The sequence below is a fragment of the Emydura macquarii genome, unplaced genomic scaffold (genome assembly GCF_026122565.2).
Source record: "Emydura macquarii macquarii isolate MOO-44397 ecotype Brisbane River unplaced genomic scaffold, CSIRO-AGI_Emac_v2 contig_2734, whole genome shotgun sequence".
In the NCBI taxonomy this organism is placed as follows: domain Eukaryota; kingdom Metazoa; phylum Chordata; order Testudines; family Chelidae; genus Emydura; species Emydura macquarii.
Window position 1 is genome coordinate 3,432,878 of NW_027132871.1, and position 21,000 is coordinate 3,453,877.

General features: G+C 42.6%; 1 protein-coding gene across 3 annotated transcripts in view; it reads left to right on the forward strand.

The window, feature by feature from the left end:
• Positions 1-446: 446 nt before the first annotated feature.
• GPM6B (glycoprotein M6B) overlaps positions 447-21,000 on the forward strand; it is a 149,348-nt gene continuing 128,794 nt past the window's right edge. Inside the window, exon 1 of one of the 3 annotated variants that reach the window (XM_067566128.1) lies at positions 447-493. In XM_067566128.1, the coding sequence (XP_067422229.1) occupies positions 487-493 (7 nt within the window). In that variant the 5' untranslated portion in view covers positions 447-486. Of the gene's footprint in view, positions 494-9,614; positions 10,159-21,000 lie in introns of those variants that run through there. The other 2 variants (XM_067566122.1, XM_067566124.1) reach the window with 2 other exon arrangements.

Genomic DNA, 21,000 nt, shown 5'->3' on the forward strand with positions numbered 1-21,000 from the left:
TACTTGGTACTCTGTAATTAACTCAGAAATGGTAATCACTAATTTTCAGATAAAATTAACTATGGTTCATCGGGAAAAATTATGCATTCTCTTGAATAAGCAATTATAATTATTCTAAAGCAATCACTGCTCATATTTACATATTGAGAAATAGTTGCTGGAAATATGACCTACTTGGTAATAGAAAACAGTACAGTTCTTTTTCACAGGGTTTTTTTTTCCATTTAATATTGTAACTGAATTTTAAATATTAGCGGGTCTATATCTAGCATGTAGATAAAGTTAACAAATTGTTTTTCATTTTTTACTATTCTACAAAATATATTTCTTTCTCAAAGTTGCTTTTTTCCTAGACCTTCATTTACTGATGTTGTGAACAATTAGTCCAGAATCTTGTAAGATGAACTTCTGAAGCAATTCTGTGATCCACACTAAGATGACTTCTTATGGCACCAACAGCTGGAGTCCAAAGCACCGCAGTTTTGCATGAAAGGTACAAATGACAGAGGAAAGCATAAATCAGTCTCCTTAATCTAAACAGAAATACTGAGTTTTAAAAAAATGAGAAAGGTCATTTCTTCGTCTTCATTAAGGAATGAAATTCACAGTACAACATGATATGATTGTCATTTTATTTCCTTTTAACATCCAAAGCTTCCATTAGGGCCACTTGAAACAAGAGACTGCATGGGACGCTGAAATGAAAAGAACAGTATATGTTGGACTTGCCTATAGAATCCTAGAAGTTTGAGATGGAAAAGATTTACAAGTTCTTTGGGGGTGGGGTTTTCCCGCATGAGGCTGTTACTACAACTAAAGCCCAATTTTATGACCTCTGATTTTACAAAATGATCTTTAATCTGATATGCACTTGTGTCTCATATCCTCAAACTGGGCTATTTTATGAACTCCTGATTTTTATGTAGGTTTTGGTGTCCCCAGGACTTTTGTAAGGTCAAGATTCATATGTGATTATTTCAGTCTTCTTAAATTTTAAAAAAACAGCTGCCCACTACCACTGCCCACAGACTCCAGCCAGAAGAAATTATATATGACCTCTAGAAAGGGGAAATACTGGATGGCCATGTGGTAGCTGCTCAGTGGCATGAACCATCCAAGAGAAATATTGCACCACTACACAAGGCCATATGGGAAGAAACCATGCACAGCAAGGAGCTGTGGGAGAAAAGCTCACATAAGCTCAACAGTAGGTCACGGTGGGTATGTCTACTCTACATTTGAGAGGTGTGATTGCAGCGCATGTAGCTAGATCAAAGCTAGTTCATGTAACAATACCAGTGAATCCACAGTCACTAGAGTATGTACCTAGCGTCTTGGGCAGACAGGACTAGCCCATACAGCTAGCTGTGCTGCAGCAACTTCACTGCTATTGTTCCTTGAGTTAGCTTTGATCTAGCTAGATCAAACTAGCTCAGATATGTCTACCTGTGCTTCAGTTATACCTCCCAATTGCTGTGCAGACATCCCCTGTGGGGAATGAGAATTCATGTAAATGAGCTCCCTAGAACTGGTCAGAAATTTTTTGACAGAGATAGATTCTTTTTGACAAAGTTTTCAACGGGAAGGTTTCTTTGGTCTAGGGTGGACTCTCCAATGCAGACCAAAAACAAATTTTGAAACCTCAAAAGTTGTCACTTGTCACTCTCAGGCCCACTCCACATACCGTAGCTTGATATCATAGCTCCATCTGTTTCCCCCTCAGGTAGGGTCACACAGCATGTAGGAATTAATTTTAGGGCTAGATCATTTCCCACTGGAGGAATAAAGAAGGAGTTGGGTTCCGGTAACCTCTTTTAAAAATAACATTATATAAACACCAACCTTCGTATGCTGTGGGGTCCTGTTCCATCACTGGCCATTGGAGAGGGTCATTTGTGGGGATTCAAATTGGGGTCTTGCCCTCAATCACTGTAGGGTAGGGTGCTCCCTTTCCTCCCTCAGCAGCCATTTATGGCCCATCTCTCCTCACTGATTCAGCTCAATAATCGAGCTCAGATTGGGTGGCCCCTTTAAAATTCCTACAGGCAAGAACCTATCTCTCGAGGCTAGGATGTTGGGAGACACACTGAGCATACTTCCACAGAGACCTACAATGATTGAACTTAAAAACTTTTTGTTTTGACCGTAGGTAACTTAATATTATTACCTCAGTATTAGCAGCATTCATCATTAGGGCATACTGCAAATATTGAGGTAACATAACATTGAGGTAGTTATCCAGGCAATGGAAAGGATTTTAAGTGCCACGTTGTAAATGCTTATACTGAGCAACACTATGGTATTCTCAGTCTTCAGTTTCCCTGCTATGGCCCAGATCTTCAGCTGCACAAAGCCACCTTTGCACTCCCCTGATCCCCAGTTCTTCTGGGGATCAGTCTGGCCCCGATGGCATATAGCCTTTAGCAGGGCTCTAAATTACATCCAAGTGCAGTAGCCCCAAGCAGGACGGTTGGAATGCAGCGTGCTCTAGCCTTGCCTTTCTCCTCCCAACAGGCTCCCGGCACGCACAAATGGGCCAACCAGTGCTTCATTTGTGACAAAAGAGGTGTCTGGGCTCAAGCAATTTTTTTACTTTCATAACTGACACAGCAAGCCCAGAGGTGCTGGAGCCATGAACTGCCAAGCCTAGAGGTGCCGGGTCTCAGCCCGGCAAGTCCTGGCACAAACTAAGCACTGGGGCCAGAATGTATGGCCCAGAATCTGGCCTGTGTGTGACCAGTGCAACAAGGAGAGAATGTGTTTCTGCAAGCATCTTAACTTTGAAATGAAAGCCTAAAGCTTCCTGTTCATAATGAAGATTCCCACTCAAAACTCTCCCCTCTCTGGCCTCATGCTGAGCATTGTAATGTAGTTTTGCCTAAGGAACCAAACTATCTGACATCAGCCCTACTAACTTCTCTCTTTACTTTCCTGAGACTCAATATATCCACAAATGGAAATGGAAATTGTATGTTGAGTTATAACCAATATTTGGACAGCTGTTCTTTACTTTCTTCTTTGAAGAGAAAAAAGAAATCCAGCATTCTTCTTCGAGCGATTGCTTATGTCCATTCCACAATAGGTGAGTGCACGCCTCCATGCATGGTTACCCGGAACTTTTTTCCCCTTAGCAAATCCCATAGCGCCGACTCCGGCGCCCCCTGGAGCCCTGTGCACAAGCCGTGGTATATGAGGCGCTGCCAGCCCTACCCCCCTCAGTTCTTTCTTTCCGCCCGTGACAGTTGCTGGAACTAGCCTTGCTCTCAGCAAGTACGATTCCCCTTGTTTGGACTTGTTTGATATTCTAAGTTAGTTTTAGTTAGTTAAGTAGTTGTTAAGTGTAGTTAGAGATAAGGCAAGTCCCTGCGGGGACTTCAAGCAGCCGGGCTATGCCCCGGTCACCAGGGTTCAAGCCATGTGCCTCCTGCGGGAAGGCCTTCCTGCTCACAACCACTGCTTGGGGGAAGCCCACAGGAAAGAGAAGTGTAAGCTCTGCAGGGCTTTTAAACCGAGGACTCAGAAGGACCAAGAGATCCAGTTGAAAGCCCTGTTGACGGAGGAAGCGCGCCGCCTGGCGTCCGAGTTGACCCACTGCACCTCGGCACCGAGTGTGACCTCGGTGCAGAGCACACCGCAGGCACTGGCCTCGACTTGGCACCGCGCAACGTTGCTGGCACTGAAGAGGAAGAAGCAGCGTGCAGAGCGTGGACACTCCCCTGCGCCGTCGGTACGGGAGGGTCGAGTGCGGACATGCACCAGACCTGGCCCATCGAGTCTTCTCCGGTGCCAGCATCTCCAATCAGGGAGCCTCCCCCAACTCCTGAGAATGGGAGTGCGCCTCTGACGATGCTGTCAACACCGGAGGATTTCAGGTGGCAAGAGTCTTCTTGGCCTTGCCTACGCCACCTCCGCCCCCACTCCGCCGAGAGAGAAGGGGCTAGTGTCACAAGGGAAATCCGCATTGGGTCCCCCTGAATGGCGGTGGAGATCCCCGGTACGGGGAGGAAGATCTCCCACTGGACGGTCTCCAAGGGTAGAGCAGAGACGCTCCCCCAGCAGTCGCTCCAGGTCGGCAGCGTAGAGCCTGTGACCCATCCGTGCCCAGGGTAGCCATCTGAGAATGCCAAGATCAGGGCAGGCTGCAAAAAGAGAGCAGATTCTCCCAGCGCTGGTGGGTGACACTGAAGCCTGGCTTCCCCACCAGCCATGAACTGCTTCTGATTCCCCTACTCCGGTTATCAAGAAGCCAGTCCACAAATGCCCACAGCCCCCTTTACTGCATTCCAGTTCTTGGCTCCCAAATTAGCACTAGGTCCAGTAAAGAGACCAGTTATTTAAACCCTATGCTCTTTACTAAAAAGGTTCCCTCTGACCCCAAGGGGTCAGCCACAGCACCAGTTCAATATAAGTTTGGATCTTACCTAAAATACCACGCTGCCAGCCAATCCTTTAGTAACTAAAACTAAAGGTTTATTGTAATAAGAAATAAATAAACCATGAGAGAAATGTTAAAGGGTTAAAGCAAATCAGATACATACAAATGATTGAAAGTCCATATACATCAGGTTTCTGGAAGAAATGTGGAATTGCAGGCTGGTATAGTTCCCTCTGGTACACATCCAGTACCTGGATGGGTCTAAGTCCTTAGGTTCAGTTGCAAAGTGAATTGATCCAGAGGTAGGTGTGTGTCTGCAGCTGGACAGGAACAAAGACAAAATGGATTCTCTGGTTTGATCTTATATACCCTCTGTCCTGGGCCATGCGGCCTGTGGAAAGTCACAAGAACTAAAATGGAGTCCAGAGTCACATGGGCCAATCCTGGTGACTTTTCAGCTATGCCTGGGGTTTCTTCCTGGGCCCCTTGCCTCTGTGAGTGTCTTAATTGGCCATTAAGCAGGCTATTGTCTTGCCGCCTCTCTGTCTGGGGTGTGTCCCAGCCAGCCCAAATTGACATACAGAAATATCAAATACATCCATAACTTCCATTTTACATATAATACATGAACATAAGTATTATTATCTTACTTAACATGATATATCCCTTCTAACAGTACCAGACATGATATATCTCACACGAATTATCATGATTCTGACATATTGATGTCACACAATATACTAAATGCCCCCCCCACTCAAGCCAGAGCGCATGACAGAGCCAACCTGCTCTGGCACAGGACGTGGAGTCTCCCTCTCAGCGTTGACGTCAATCCCCGGCACTGGAGGCAGTGCATGCCAGGAGGCAGCACCAGTCGAGGTCTGACAGGCGGCGCTTGGACAGCTCCCATTCCAGATCCCCGGCACCGAGGAGTTCACCCATACCTAGATGGTGCAGAACCCGGTCGCCGTTGGAGGACCCAGCACTGAGGAGTTCACCCGCACCGAGGCGGCGCAGAACCAGGTCACCATTGGAGGACCTGGCACTGCACAGTCCACGACATGGAACCCGGTCGCCATAGTCCGGCTTAGCACTGAGGAGTTCAGAGCAGTGCTGACCTCGGTCACCGAGCCACAATGCAAGCGGCAGCGGAAATCATCAGTACCGAGATGACGTTCCGGTACCTCTAGCTCTTTGGAGCACACCTCCGTTCGTTGGCACCTTCCTATCCAAGGTGGTTTCCCAATTTCATTGTAATCAAGATATTTTTCTCCCCGTATTTTTTCCCAAACCTCACGGTTCGGAGGAGGAGAGGAGATGGCATTCACTGGATGTGAGACGAGCCCTGGCCTTCTACATTAAGCGCACAAAGCCATTCCAAAAATCGACACAGCTCTTCATCATAGTGGCTGACCGGATGAAAGGCTCACCTGTCTCCACCCAGTGCATCTCCCCATGGATTACATCATGCATCAAGTCCTGCTACAAGCAGGCGAAGGTTCTGCTTCCGGGAACCATCACAGCACACTCAACCATAACTCAAGCCTCATCTACAGCCTTCCTGGACAGAATGTCCCTGCAGGACATCTGCAAAGCTGCCACCTGGTCATTGGTGCATACCTTCATGTCCCACTATGTCATTGTCCAGCAGGTGAGAGAGGACGTGAGATTTGGCAGAGTGGTGCTGAGAGCAGCTCACCGGTAACTCTGACCCATCTCCAAAGGTATTACTTGTTAGTCACCTATAGTGGAATGGACATGAGCAAGCACTCGAAGAAGACAACAAGGTTACTTACCAGTAACTGATGTTCTTCGAGATGTGTTGCTCATGTCCATTCCACAACCCACCCCCGGTCCCTGCTGCTGGAGTTGGCAGAAGAAGGGACTGAGGGGGCATAGGGCCGGCAGCGCCTCATATACTGTGGCATGTGCGCGGGGCTCCAGGGGGCACCGGAGCCAGCTCTACGGGATCTGCTACGGGGAAAAAAGTTCCAGGTAACCGTGCACGGAGGCATGCACACACCTATAGTTGAATGGACATGAGCAACATATCTCGAAGAACATCAGTTACTGGTAAGTAACCTTGTTTTTCTTAGGATGACAAAGCTAATAAAGGGGTGTGATTCTCTCATCACACTGCATGAAGATTTAGATGCCCCAGGCATCACCATGAGAGTATACACCCCAAACATGTATTCTTGTTTGGTGTACAAATGCTTAGGCCTTGATCCTGCAAGCACTTACGCTTGTAAATAGCTTTGCTCGTGTAAGTAGTCCCACTGATTTCAATGGAATTACTCTTTTGTATAGTTACTCATCTGCACAAGTGTCTGCAGGATCAGGCAATGTTTCCCAACTGTTCTTAGCATTTATCAACCAGCATATCCCATGAGCTTCACAGGGTGTAAAATTAACTAAAGATCTTCCTTCCAAAAAGAAAATGTGAAATTAATTCATTATCTCTCCAACACATAGTGGAAACACAGCAGGATATTCTTCCCTTTTGCCTTCCAGCTCCTTCTTTATTAGAGTACTGTTCAGTGCCACTCTAGTTAAGGGTCATGTGCTATTTCCATAATTAATTCCATTTTTCATCTACTTTAATTCCCAGTGGGGATTGGAAATAGCTTGCTAGTGATCAGCCTCAGTGTAAATTTTTCCCCATCTTTATAAAATGGCTTATCAATCAATACATTGATTACTTATTAGAGCAGAAATTGCAATGTATGCTGGAACTACTTAGTCTCTGATTCTGCAAACACTTGCACAGTATTGAGTCCAAACTTGTTATTGGAGACTACACACCCGTTTTGAGAAACCAAAATCATCAACTTATTTTGATTCAAGGTGTTGGGAATATTTTTTTTAAATTGAAAACAAAATGTGGTCCCAGCGCTGCAACTCCGTGGGATTTTTTGGGTGCGTAAATATAAACGCATACATAAATGTCTGCAGGACTGGGGGCTCTAAAATTGTAAAAGATGAATTAATTTTTCTAGGAGAATCTTTCAAACTTCCATTCTAATCATTCCCAGCTACTGCATTGGGACCCGCACACGACTTAGGTGACCGAATGCCTATCTTTCCCAGTTTGTGAATTGCTCTGGGGCTGAGGCAGAATTGCACACACTCAGCCAGGAGACAAGCACCTGGGCGCCTAGAGTGAAGCTGCAAGTGCATGCCCAGAGGCACAAAACTTAGGTACCAAGTGAACTTAGGTGACTACAGGCTTAGGCAGCAGTTGAGTGGGAATTTTGTGGATCAGAGTGGTGGCTAGAAATGAGACTTAGGTGCCTAAGTACCTTTATGGATCCCACCCAATTAACTGAAAGTGCAATCCATAAAAGCAAGTAAACTGAAAGTTAAAGCTACTAGTTTGTTCTTATCTTACCCCATAGTATGTAGGTACTGCAGCACTATGGTATTTTGTGCATGGCCCGTGCTGTTTGAAGCTCTGACAATTTTTAGGTACAAAGAGGTTTTATTTCTGCAGTTCCTAGAAAGGGGAAAGCTGTTTGAAGGTCTCAGACCTACCAAGTCTCACTCCTCTGGGCCTCTTCTTCACTATCATCTCCTGAGTGTTAGGAAACTGACCTTAAACATGGATTTGTAAAAAATGAGTTACTGCAAGCAAAAGCATGCAAGTAAGCGCGGATGGAGCATAATTTTGTTAGAACAGAGGTGAACATATATTATTTTTTTTGAATGTTTTAAACAAAGCTAGCCCTGGCCACATGAGGCAGAATAAATATGTTTGCATATATCGTTTGTTAAACCTGAGTTTCAAAGCTATTAATAAATAAGTAGGTAGGTACTTCAGTGACACCCCAACACTGGGGTATCTGAGCAAAACATTAATACATTTAGCACCTCAGATTTACTATGTGGCAGATAAGGATTATTTTCCCCATTTTACAGATGGGGAACTAAACTATTTCAGAAATAACAACGAGAGTTCTGTGGCACTTTAAAGACTAACAAATTTAATATTTGCAGGCATAAGCTTTCGAGAGACTTCAGCTCTCTTCTTCAGATGCAGTAATACAGCAAGTTTTTTCATGGAGTTGGTGGATTTCCATTATACAGACTAACACGGCTACTCCTCTGGAACTATTCCACACGGAAGGCACTGAATTGAGCCGTTTGAAATGGAAATCCACCAACTCCATGAAAAAACTTGCTGTATTACTGCATCTGAAGAGGAAAGCTGACGTCTCTCGAAAGCTTATGCCTGCAAACATTAAATTTGTTAGTCTTTAAAGTGCCACAGAACTCTCGTTGTTTTTGCTGTATACAGACTAACACGGCTACCCCTCTGGAACTATTTCAGAAATGCTGAGCAGCCATCAGCTCCCATTTATTTGGAATCAGGCCATTGATTTAAGTGCCTAATTTTAGGCACACCTTTTAAAAATCTTGTCCTGAAAGAGTAAGGTCAATATTTTTTAAATGTCCACTAATTTTAGGGGCCTTAATTTTACCCAATTTGAGACATGTTGGGCCTGATTCTCAGAGCACCCCCAACTCCAGATGAAGACAATGGAAGCTATGAGTACTCAGCACTTCTGAAAATTTAGATCCATGGTGTCTCAAAGTCAGTGACTCTCAAACGGAGACACCACAAATCAGTAGGCTTTTTAAAAGATTATGGCCTAAGGTCACACAGTAAGTCTGTGCTGAGCAGGAATTGAACCCAGATCACTTCAATTCCAGTTCAAGGGCTTAACTGGAATAGTATCCTTCCCAGAATATGGAGGAAATTTATATAAATATAGTCTTTTAGGAAAGTAGCTTTAAATTGGACTATTTGAAAGCAGGTTTTGGGGTTTTTTAAGGCTCTCACTCTTTTTACATTGGGCTTTGCTGTGTGTTCTTCAGTAAAACTTTTAATTCTCTCATTCATCCTTCTTGGAAATCTCATTCATAAAAGGCCCGAGCCTTACTCTTGTTAAAATCAATGGGAAATCTACAGCGGGAACAGGCTGGGGACCTTAAACTAGGCCAGTTTGGCAGCCTCTGAGCTCTGGACAGTGCACATGGAGGGAAATAGCATGTCTGTGTAACATATGTACCGAGGCAAACGGGAGGACAAATAGAGAGGAGAAAACAGTGGGCAGCTGGTGAGGTTATTAGGCATTTAGCTTAAAGCCAGGCTTTCCCTTAGCCCATGCCGAGGAAGGTATGAGAAGCTAGCCAGCTAGGTAGATTACATGCAAGGGGGGAGGACATGAGCTGTCGTTCACTCCCCTTCACACCTGCCATGATTTGAAACCTATGATGGGCAGAGACCATGGGGCCACCGTTTCACTGCACGGGGCTAGGGCCGGACAAGCCGGGCTGGCCCCAGAGGGGCAGATGGGACGATGATAGTTATCTGCATTGTACATACAACTGCCCCCACTCCCCCAAATCCCTGCCAGCCAGCAGCCGACCCCCGGACTGCCCCGCTCTGGGGGCACTGCGGCCCCTCTCGCCCCGTGCCAGTGCGAGCTGGGGGGGAAGGCTGCATCCCGCCTGCTCCCAGCCCGGAGCCTGCCTCCCTTTGGCTCCCCCCTCCCCAGCCCCGGCAGGCGGCTGCTGCTGTCCCCGCCCCCCACCGCCCGGCACAGCCGCAGGCGAGCGGAGCCGGCCACTGTGTGTGAGCAGCTGCAGCCGCTGCCCCGCGTGCGCCCTCAGCCCGCCGCCGCCGCCGCCAGCCCAGGCAGAGGAGGCCGCTGCTGAGCAGCCCCGCGAGCCCGCACTGGAGGCAGCGCAGCCCCCGAGGGAGCGAGAGCGAGCCATGGGTAAGCGAGCTGCGGCTGCCGGCTGCTCCGCCGCTTCCCTGGCCCCGGCCCCAGCCCGCCGGCGGGGAGCGCCTGCAACTTTGCAGCCAACTTCGCCCGGGCTGTTCTGCATGCCCAGGGAGGAGGTGCCGGGGGGGCGCAGGAGGTGCGAGGCTGGGGCGGGAAAGGTGTGTGCAAAGCAGGAGGTGTGTGTGGGGGAGGGCTGAGCCCCAGCGGTGCCTGGGGAAGTTTGCAAGGGACCCCAGCCCCCTTCCCTGCGAAGGGCAGGAGCAGGGGCTCGCCCCACGCTTCGATGAGGCAGGGAGGCTTCCCTGCACTGGACTCCTCGGGGTGAGCCCTGCTGGGGGTCAGGGGGGTGCTCTAGGGTAGGGGGGAAGCGGGGCCGCAGTCCGGATAGACGGGGGGCGGGGTGGGTGTGGGCGCACAACGAGGGCGCTGCAAACCCATGTGGAGCAATTCATTACCTTTCCGCTTCCTTCCCTGCCGTTGGGTCCATTAGCTTCTCCCCTGTCAGTGGGACGCTACAGCGGTCACTCCCCCGTGGGTGTCTGGCTTCTCTTATCCAGCCTGATATCTCTCTACCTCTCTCAATCTGGCAGCTTGTTATTGCAGGGAATTAATTTTTTTTGGGGGGGGGGGCGGGAAATAAAGGGGGAGAGAGCTGGTAAATCACTTCAGCCTGTTCAATTCACTTGTGAACCAAGACGCTGCTAGCCAAGGACCGTCATCTTTTTCTTTTCAGAATCATTTCCCTGCCAAGCAGAATTAAGAATTCATGCTTGGCTATAACTCATTTGTCCCGTCTTGCTGAACATTTTGATTTGTTTGACTTAAAGCTCACTTCACTGAGCAGTCAGTCAGTCTGCTACTTTGAAAGTAATGGATCTGCTGGGAGTCCAAGAAGACGAATTGAGTTTGGTACACAGTGGAACAAATATTGTAAGCACACAGTCTCTCCCTTCTCTCCCCCCCCCCCCCTCACAACTTTAAAACTATTTTCGTGTGCAGATAGAAATACAAGCATTTTAGGTATTTATGGTACTGTGTTCTAAGTGTAGCTGATATAGCAAATGGAAAATTGAGAAGTCTTTGCTAATCAACTCCAGCTGGAGAATTGTTTTTTATTTTTTTTAAGATCTTGAACCTAAAGTTCCTTGGATGAGATTGTATGAATTAGGTCTGGTATAAATTCTTTCTGTCATGCCTAACCATTTGAAACACTCCAGTCAGCAAAATCTCTTAACATGTGGTTATCAGGCAAACTGTCTAAAGTACATGGGCATCAACTAAAAAAGTATCTGGATTTATGGTATTTGTATGACTATTAATGTAACTAATGTGCTTCTAGAGACAGTATATTTCTTTTGCTACAGACTGGTAATGTAATCGCCATCTGCACAGAAACTGTAGGTTAAGCATACCTCTGCAATGAGAATTGATAGCAAAGGAAGCAGCAGTTTTATGTCTGGCCTTAACTTTAAAATTCATTGTGCTCATACTTTTTCTGTAGCTCTTTCCAGAAGTGATGAACTACTAATTGTGTGCAAGGCTCTATTGGAATCCCAGTGGGATTTGGTGTATGATTTTTTATGTGTGTTTCAATGCCTAAAGCTTTAGTTATGAATTCCCTCTTTTTGTTACAAGTACCTAAAATATTAATTCAGTCACAAATGTAAAGTTTGTGTAAGCAGAAAGAAGAAGGCCCCTAAAGGGAGGGTAAGGAGTTGGATTTTTGTGCTTATAAAGTACCATGTGTACCTGTTGTGTTATAAATAATAATTATATTTAACCACAAGGAAAAATCTTAAGTTTTTCAGGCAATGTGCTGAAACAATTTAAAATTTTATAAACTGGGTTCTGTTTTGTTGTCTAATAATCTGATTACAAATTGTCCTCTTTAGGAAAGAGGGTAGATAAGACTGACTTCCAGTTTCTGACATATATATTTTTTTCTCCCTTAATGTGAACAAAGTGAGGCCCATAATAAAGAGTTGTCATACAGATGGGTCCCTCAGTACCTGTCAACCCACACATTCTACATTCACATTCTATATAATAGTTTTTTAGTGTACAAGGTTTAAATCTCCATTTCATCCAACAATGAAACAAAGTGAATTAAACAACAATGGAAGTTATGAAGTTTGAAGTAACTGATGGAAAAATATGGCTGTGTTTTTGGTTTCTGAAATAGATGACTGACTGGTCTAGTTTATCACTACTGTTAGATTGTTGCTTGGAGGTTGTCACTGCTGGAACATAATCATCATTGCATGTCCATGTGTTAGTGTGCATATACAGCTGTTGGCAGTGTCTCTGGTTTTAATTAAAAACAAACAAACAAACAAAAAATGGAACGGAATTACTCAGCCAAAGCCAAAAAGGAAACCAACTGGAATTCCTGTGGTTGTAGATTGTTAAATTAAATGCCATCAACTAACTTTTCAATTTCTAGGTGTTTTAATTGGTTTACACTTTGGTAATGAAGATCAGCTTCCTGAAACGTTATGGTGTTTTAACTGATATTTTAAAATTAGTTTTATTTATCCTTGAAGATTTTCTAACACTGGTTCTCTTTACATTCCCAACTTTTAAAGTTGCAACAGACAACCCACCTTTACAGCTTTTATTGTGTAATATTCTAATATCCTCTTAAATGTCTTTCCTTCAGATCTTTACATTTCCATTTGCCAAATTTTTGTTGTTCTGTTTTAAATGGCAGCATAATAAACATGCTGTTGTTTAACAGCTTCAATTTGTAAAGGCTCTCATACTGAAACGTTTTGTGCTTCAGCATCATGGATTGATGTCAGCATATCTTTGCATTGTGTCTGGCAGTTTGCTGCTGTAGAGCTAACTGAGGGAGAAAAAATCAGAAAGGAAGGGAAACCACCTTTCTCTTTTCTATTAGAAAATAGAGAAGAGTACCCATTAGATTACAACATTTGTGGTGGGTCCAATTTATTAGATAGAAGATACTAACAATTTGATTTATATGTATGTATTTATGACATGTATAATCCTGAAATTATTGGAAGCTAAACTGAAACAAACATGGGGAATCTATTTCCAGTACTGAAAGTATTAGTTATAAGTATACTTGTTTTAATACACAGTGTATAGTTGAGATTTGGTAATTCGTATTGTAGAATTATGGGTTTCTTCATTAACTGGGGCTACACAGACTTTGAGGAACTATTATCGATCTTGATGTATATAATTCATTTTGCAAAGATGTAATTTAATCCATGTTTGGTATTAATCCTCTAAAATTTTCAGACTTTTTTTTGTCTATAAAAGTTTAAAATACATTTCTGGACTGCAGTAATATGAAATATATAAATTAAAATGTGGCGAGAAGGACCCATAAAGCAGACAATTGGGAAAAGGCAGTACAGTAGCAAAAATGAAAAAGTCCTGACCATCCTTCCAACAATTACAACTATAAGTGCTCCATTTTCAGTATTTTTTAAATTTTTTATAATGTATACTCAGGTTACATAACTACAGATAACATTTAACTGATTCAGTAGATTTAGGAGGGGAAAGGGGACTTAAACACAATTTTGCAAGAAATACTTCAAGGAGGAGTCATGCAGACCACATCCTTGTCAGCTGGTGCTACACTACTTTGTAAATAAAACATTTTGTTCATGCTGTTGCATAACAGTTGCCTCAGCATTATGTGGGCTAGAGCTAATTTAACTACTTCTCCAATCATGTCTAGGATTAACCAGGATTGGTTTGAGCTTCATCAGTGCAATTTGAAAACTAATACAGCATACTCCATGATCAAACTGCAAAGATACTTTGATAGTCCAAAAAGTCTTGAGATTGATTGTTTCTAATTAGGCCATTTAAAATAGTCCTTCCTCAGGCAAAACTCTCATGGAAGACTAGAAATGGGGCCTCCTAAACCTAATTTTCATAGTTGCCAAGAATACAAAACTTCCACTGACTTCACTGGGCTTCTGAAGTACTCAGCATTTTTGAAAATTAGACCAGTTGTGTTTATCAAAATTTGTTTTCACTATAGGCTTTGGGGCTATCTGAAATATATATCTTAGTGTTTGTGCATCTTGTGGAAGAGGAAGAACATATCCTATTTCTGTACATAGTGTACAAACTTTTTCAGACCTAGTTTTGTCACTTGATAAATGAAAATTGAAAACAAAAGAAAAAATTCAGAACTTTAACAAAAACAGCCCCAAAATCTTGTGTAAATGACATACTAAGTTGGAAATGGACGGTATTGCATTTCCTAAGGACAATATGTTTATCTTACTCTTTACACCTTCTTCCCTCTCCCGGTACTAAAAGTTGTGTATATATGTAGGCTGGGAAGGATTAGATGTTTGTTGATAAATGTCTGGGAACTTTGATTTAACTGTATACACACACAGATGAAAAAATGATCTATCAATAATTGAAATTTTAAGTTAGTCAAAATAAGAAAAATGCTGCTTGGAAACTTAAGTTTGATTTAAGGATATTGATTTTCTATATTTTGACATGTAATGTTAAGTTGTTTAAATGGTTATGGAGCTATAACTTTTTGAATATCAGTCTGTTGTCACTAAATAATTGTCTGACACCCTGCCCCCATAACTGTGAAAATTTAAATCAATACACATTTTAAAAAATGGTTAAAAATAAACAAATATCTGAAATTATTTTAAAATAGTCAAATTGTGCCAAGTCTCTGTCTCTGAGAAACAACCTTGGATTTCAAATGAGAAAAGGAGATGGGGCAGGGCAGGCTTGTTCAAGAGCGGAAGACTGTAGAGTACAGAAATGAAGAATGTCGTCATGGTCTTGTTTCTGGAGAAGAGAAATACACTGTTTGAAGGGGAGATGGGCAACATTCTCCAGTAGACAATAATTTCCAGGGAGGGGGGGCTTCATTCAATCTCAAGCGGGAGGTGGTTGTGTTAGAGAACTCTGTATACAGCTGTTAAAGAATACTTGAATTTAGTATATGTGTAATGAGCCTTTAGAGCTGATCTGAAGTGGAGAAGGGTAGACAAATGTTTGATTTTGTTGTTTCTGTGGTAGGCTTGAATACTGTTTAAACTATACTTTCTTCTTCTAAACAGCTGGAGGCAAATCCTGAAAGAAAAGCAGCCCTTTTTCTTCCTATTCAACTGTACATTTTGTCCAGACAGGATTTAAAACCTTTTGTGTGGCACAGTTATTGTAAAATCTGATTAGTATTGGTCATTAAAGCAGTTACAGGTCTATTGCAGGGTCCCGTGGTGCCTTCCATTCTAAATCTTTCTCAATATTTTAATGTAGATGCTAAAATTAAGAAATTGATATTTAATTTATATCTCATCTCAGGAAAGGTCCATTAATCCTAAATCACCTTCTCTGCTTCAAATCACCGGACCTCATCTGATCATAAAAAGTACTTTATTTCTTATTATAATATTTTGTGTGTGTACGTGACAAGGGGGTGGACAAGAGAGTGCCATCTTCACACTTCTCATCATCCTACATTGTTATTTTACCAAGTGTTCAGACAGACTGTGTCTGTTGTTAAGGGTGAGATTGAGTAATTTAGGAAATCTGCTATTCCATATGTGAATCATGATACCTCTGGGTGTTGCAGTGCAGTATTTACCAGCCTTTATTAAAAGGATAGAACCATGTTGGACTATGTAGTCTGAAGAGACCACCTATGGCAGCTTTGATCATCTGTTTCTTAAGATGGTTCTAATTAGGCATAAGAATTTGCTCAGACATTTTAAACTTGGTTAAAGTCTGGATGTCAATTTTAATGTATTTAAGAGAAAGTGCTTCAGCAGTTAAACTTGTTTTTCTCATGTCAGATGGTTTTAATGTTTCTGCGTAGCATGTTCAGACTGTTACTAGCATGACTGTAACAGGATGATTTCAAACATTAGTGTTTTTCTCTCTTGTAAATTATCAAAAGCCATAACTCTTCCAAAGAAATCAGAGATGAAATTTTGCATAAAAGCTAAAATCTTTCTTTTAAAAAGTTTTTCTATGCTTCATTATTAATAGTTGCCTTAAAACAGTCGTTATGATTAAAAAAAAAACACAACAAAAAACTACTTTGAAACAGAACCCAGACATATTGACCTGTTGACTCCGTTCTCGTTAGTTCAGTCATTAGCATGGCGACATCACCATGTTCATACACGTTTTCATATGTTCACTTAGGGTACATCTACACTGTGTTTTAAAGCCTATGGTAGGTAGAGAGGCTCAGAGCCAGTGTCCTCAGAATTCACCTCCTAGATGGGGCTTCAGTGCTGGATAGAGCCCTATGTGGACTTTAAGCACTGGTGCGCATTTCGCCTTTGTCGGTGGTATTTAAAGTAAACTGATTAGGTCACATTACTGTATGTGTAATCTGATTGTCTTCGGTGAAGTTGCATCTGCTTAGACCAACAGGTAACCTGTTAAATTTTGTTAATATAATTTAATATTAATCTGCCTTTCATATTGTTTAAATTGATATCAGCACTACATTTGTAAATATATTTACTTTTTCATGTCCATTCTTCCCATCCAAGTGACAGGGTTTCTCAGTCCATTTTGTGTTGTGTCCTGCTCCTTCCCTCAGTAATTGTATGCCCTTCATGCCAACTTCTCCTGATTCTCTCCCATGCATCAATAACTTCTCCCCATTCAGTCTGCCCCTCAGCCCAGAATAATTCCGACCCAGGGGTCGGTCCTGGGGTCGGTTTTGTTCAACATCTTCATTAGTGATCTGGAGGATGGGGTAGATTGCACCCTCAGCAAGTTTGCAGATGACACTAAGCTAGGGGGAGTGGTAGGTAGCCTGGAAGGTAGGGATAGGATACAGAAGGACCTAAACAAACTGGAGGATTGGGTCAAAAGAAATCTGATGAGGTTCAACAAGGACAAGTGCAGAGTCCTGCACTTAGGACGGAAGAATCCCATGCACAGCTACAGACTGGGGACCGACGGGCTAAGCAGCAGTTCTGCAGAAAAGGACTTGGGGGTAACCATGGATAAAAAGCTGGATGTGAGTCAGCAGTGTGCCCTGGTTGCCAAGAAGGCTAATAGCATATTGGGCTGCATTAGTAGGAGTATTGCCAGCAGATCGTGGGAAGTGATTATTCCCCTCTATTCGGCATTGGTGAGGCCGCATTTGGAGTATTGTGTCCAATTTTGGGCCCCCCACTACGAAAAGGATGTGGACAAGTTGGAGAGAGTCCAGCGGAGGGCAACAAAAATGATTAGGGGACGGGAGCACAAGACTTATGAGGAGAGGCTGAAGGAACGAGGCTTGTTTAGTCTACAGAAGAGAAGAATGAGGGGGGGATTTGATAGCAGCCTTTAACTACCTGAAAAGGGGTTCCAGGGAGGATGGAGCTAGGCTGTTCTCAGTGGTGGCAGATGACAGAACAAGGAGCAATGATCTCAAGTTGCAGTGGGGGAGGTCTAGGTTGGACATTAGGAAAAAGTTTTTCACTAGGAGGGTGGTGAAGCACTGGAATGGGTTACCTAGGGAGGTGGTGAAATCTCCATCTTTAGAGGTTTTTAAGCTGTGGCTTGTCAAAACCCTCTCTGGGATTATTTAGCTGAGGTTAGTCCTGCTTTGAGCAGGGAATTGGACTAGATGACCTCCTGAGGTTCCTTCCAACTGTATGATTCTAATTCCTTCATATCTCTTGGTGAGGGTCTTTGACATTTCCTTTCCCCTTAGTATCACACACTTGCTTCTCCAAGAGAATGTTCTTGCTTACCTTCAGGCCCAGATGATTCACAAAAAACTTGTCTCCAGAATCTTTTAACTTCATGTGGTGCTGGAGCTGTAGGCACTGCAAGTGATGGATACGCTGCTTAAATCAATTCCATCATGGTTTCATGAAGAGGTGGGAAAAGAATAATTATGCCACCTTTTGCCTGCTTTTTCCCTCCACCTTCTCAGTTCTGTCATTCCCTGAGGAGAGAAGTCAAAGAGAAAAACAAATGCAAACCAACAAAAGCAATAGTAAAATCCCATTTAGAAGATGTTACAGAAGGGTAACTCAGAGTAGTAATAGCATAAACAGTTGGGAAAAAGCAGAGGAATCCAATGCAAAATGCGCTGCTAATGTGTAGAGCAGTTTGCTTCAAAGTATCCACACAGGGCTTGATCCTGCCAGAGGGTACAGTACATTGCAGAATCTTAATCTAGCAAATCATTTAAATATATACTTAAATGCATCTTTGGATAGACTATAGACTGTAAGGTCAGAAGGAACCATTCTGATCATCTAGTATGACCTCCTGCACAACACAGGCCACAGAACTTCACCCATCCACTCCTGTAATAGACTCCTAACTTAAGAATGAGTTATTTGGAGTCCTCAGATAATGATTTGAAGACTTCAAGGTACAGAGAATCCACCAGCAAGTGACCTGTGCCCTATGCTGCAGAGGAAAGCGAAAACTCCCCAGGGCCTTTGCCAATCTGCCCTGGGGTAAAATTCATTGCCAGGATGCTCAGAATCTTGCAGGATTGAGCCCACAGAATAAGAGTCAAAATACCCTCACTTCTGCTTCTTGGTCTCCTGTTTCACTTTGCGATAAAGAGATGGGGGAGAATGAGAGTTTAAATGAACAGGTATGGGTTGGAGCTCAGTAAAAAAAATCAAATAATTTAAGCTTTAAAAAGAGGTACTGATGCATAGCAAGGGACATCTTCAAAGAACATTGCTGTTATTTATTTCTATTAAACTAGCAGCCAGCTGTCTCAGCTGAATGCAAGGCACTATAAAAACACCCAGGAAGACAGTCCCTGACCTGGAAAGTTTACAGATTAAATACACAGAACAGACAAAAAGTGGGAGAGCAGCAGAGAGGTGAAGTGTCTTGTCCAAGATCACACAGCAGGTCAGTGGCAGAATCAGAAACTGAACTCCGGTCTCCTGCATCTCAGTCCAGTGCCCTAGGCACGAGACCACATTACCTCTTCCTATGTGATTAGATGTGGCCCTCTAGTCTCTGGTGTGTCAGGTCAAGGATACTCCTTAATGTGTATATATGTCTGAGATAGTCAATAGGGACTTTTTAAAGCTCTGTGGTGTATAAGTAGGACTTATAATTACATGTCTTAACCAGTAAATGGCTGCTTGCATCAGAAGGAGTGATTGTAAGTCAATATTGTTTTATGATGACTACCCTCTCCTCTGACCCCTACTTCATTTCTTTCTCTTTTCTCTGCTCATCCATTTTTTTTCCTCCAGCTGTCTCCTCATGACTCCGTCAGTTTCACATGGAACTTTGGGTTCAGAGGCCTACAAGTAAAATGGTGGCCTCAGAAATGTAAACAAATGATGTGAAGTGACATGAATTTGAGGATGTTTGGGCTTCATTTCTTGAACTACCTGACTAACAGATGTACTACAAAACAATTTCAAACATGATTATTCAGAGGCTGTCAAATGGGGTGTTGCTATTCATATCACATAATGTGCTTTGCCATTCATCAGTTTTCATCCCTCTCATTTTTTATCTTGTTTATGGCATGATTTTTTATATATATTTGTTTTATGTTGACTTTAGTTATAATATTTTTCACACAAGATTTTTCAAATGTGGCTGTGATTTATTTATTTTGTGTGGTGGTGGCTTTCCTTGAGACATCCTCTTTTAGCTAATGGAAGCTCAGCACTTTCTGAAATCCAACTTCTTTATGATCTTAAATTGGACATCCATAATCACTAATCATTTTTGAAGATCTTGCCCTGGTGTGTTTTTAAAACATTGATTAAAAAATGCAAAGAGGTCCAGTGGAACTAAAATTCTGCCCTCATATATGCTCCTGCATTTCCATTGTAGATACATGGGTTGTAACAGTGGGGTAGCACAGTTAACAGGACAAATTTGATATGCCGAACCTTAATTACTGGGGGGTGATTCATGAGTAGCAAAGAGTCCAGCTTGACCCTCAGATTCTGTGTTGAGAACTGACTGTTAGAAAAACATCTTGAAAAGTGAATAAATTTGATCTGAAATCCCAGAGACAATAAATATGGAGATGCATGTCACTTAGTCACATTTTAGAGAAGGACTTCATTTTAAATAGAACTGAGAACTATATTCCTTCAAACAAGTTAGGTGTTTGAGATACTGTTGGCACTTGCAGGAAGTCAGAACTTGTAACTATTGATAGGTAATGAGAAAAAAAACCCTGATTTTTTTAAAAGCAATTTGGTCCCTTACACAGCTTTTTCTATATATTTGTCTTAATCGTTTTGTTTGCCATTTTATGCTACTTTGTATTTACTTTCATGAGGACTACACAAATGTTTTAAAAATTCTTAGGGTCTGAGCCTGAGATGCGCAATTTCCGCTATGAATTTTAGTTGTTTGGCAGCTCTCAGGATTAAAGCATTATGTTAGTTAGAGAAAATGCTCTTGAAATTTAGTGTCTTTTCTTTGATTTACTTTAATTTTTTTTAATTACTCAAAGAAATGCTAACAACTTTTAAAGAAATTGAAATGTTGATGTAATCTAGGTCCTGGCCTTCTAACAGGATCTACTAGAGGTGGAGCCCTGCACTCACATGGCATCGCATTGAAGTCATTGTGACTCCGAACCAAGGCAGACTAATGTTCCCTGTATATTAAATACTCTTTTTGTTTTAATTCACCTGTGTATGAGAAATTTTAAAAAATAGTTTGTTTTTGTGGGAAAACACTGTTGGATCTTTATATGTAATATTGTACATGTAGACTCACCCTGCTGCTTTTGCCCCTATACTTTAAAAAATGCTATGTTGTGTTGATGTAATTCTGATGCTTGTGCCTGAATGAAAAAGTAAAAAGATCAAATAAGATGCCATTTTTATCAGGAATGCA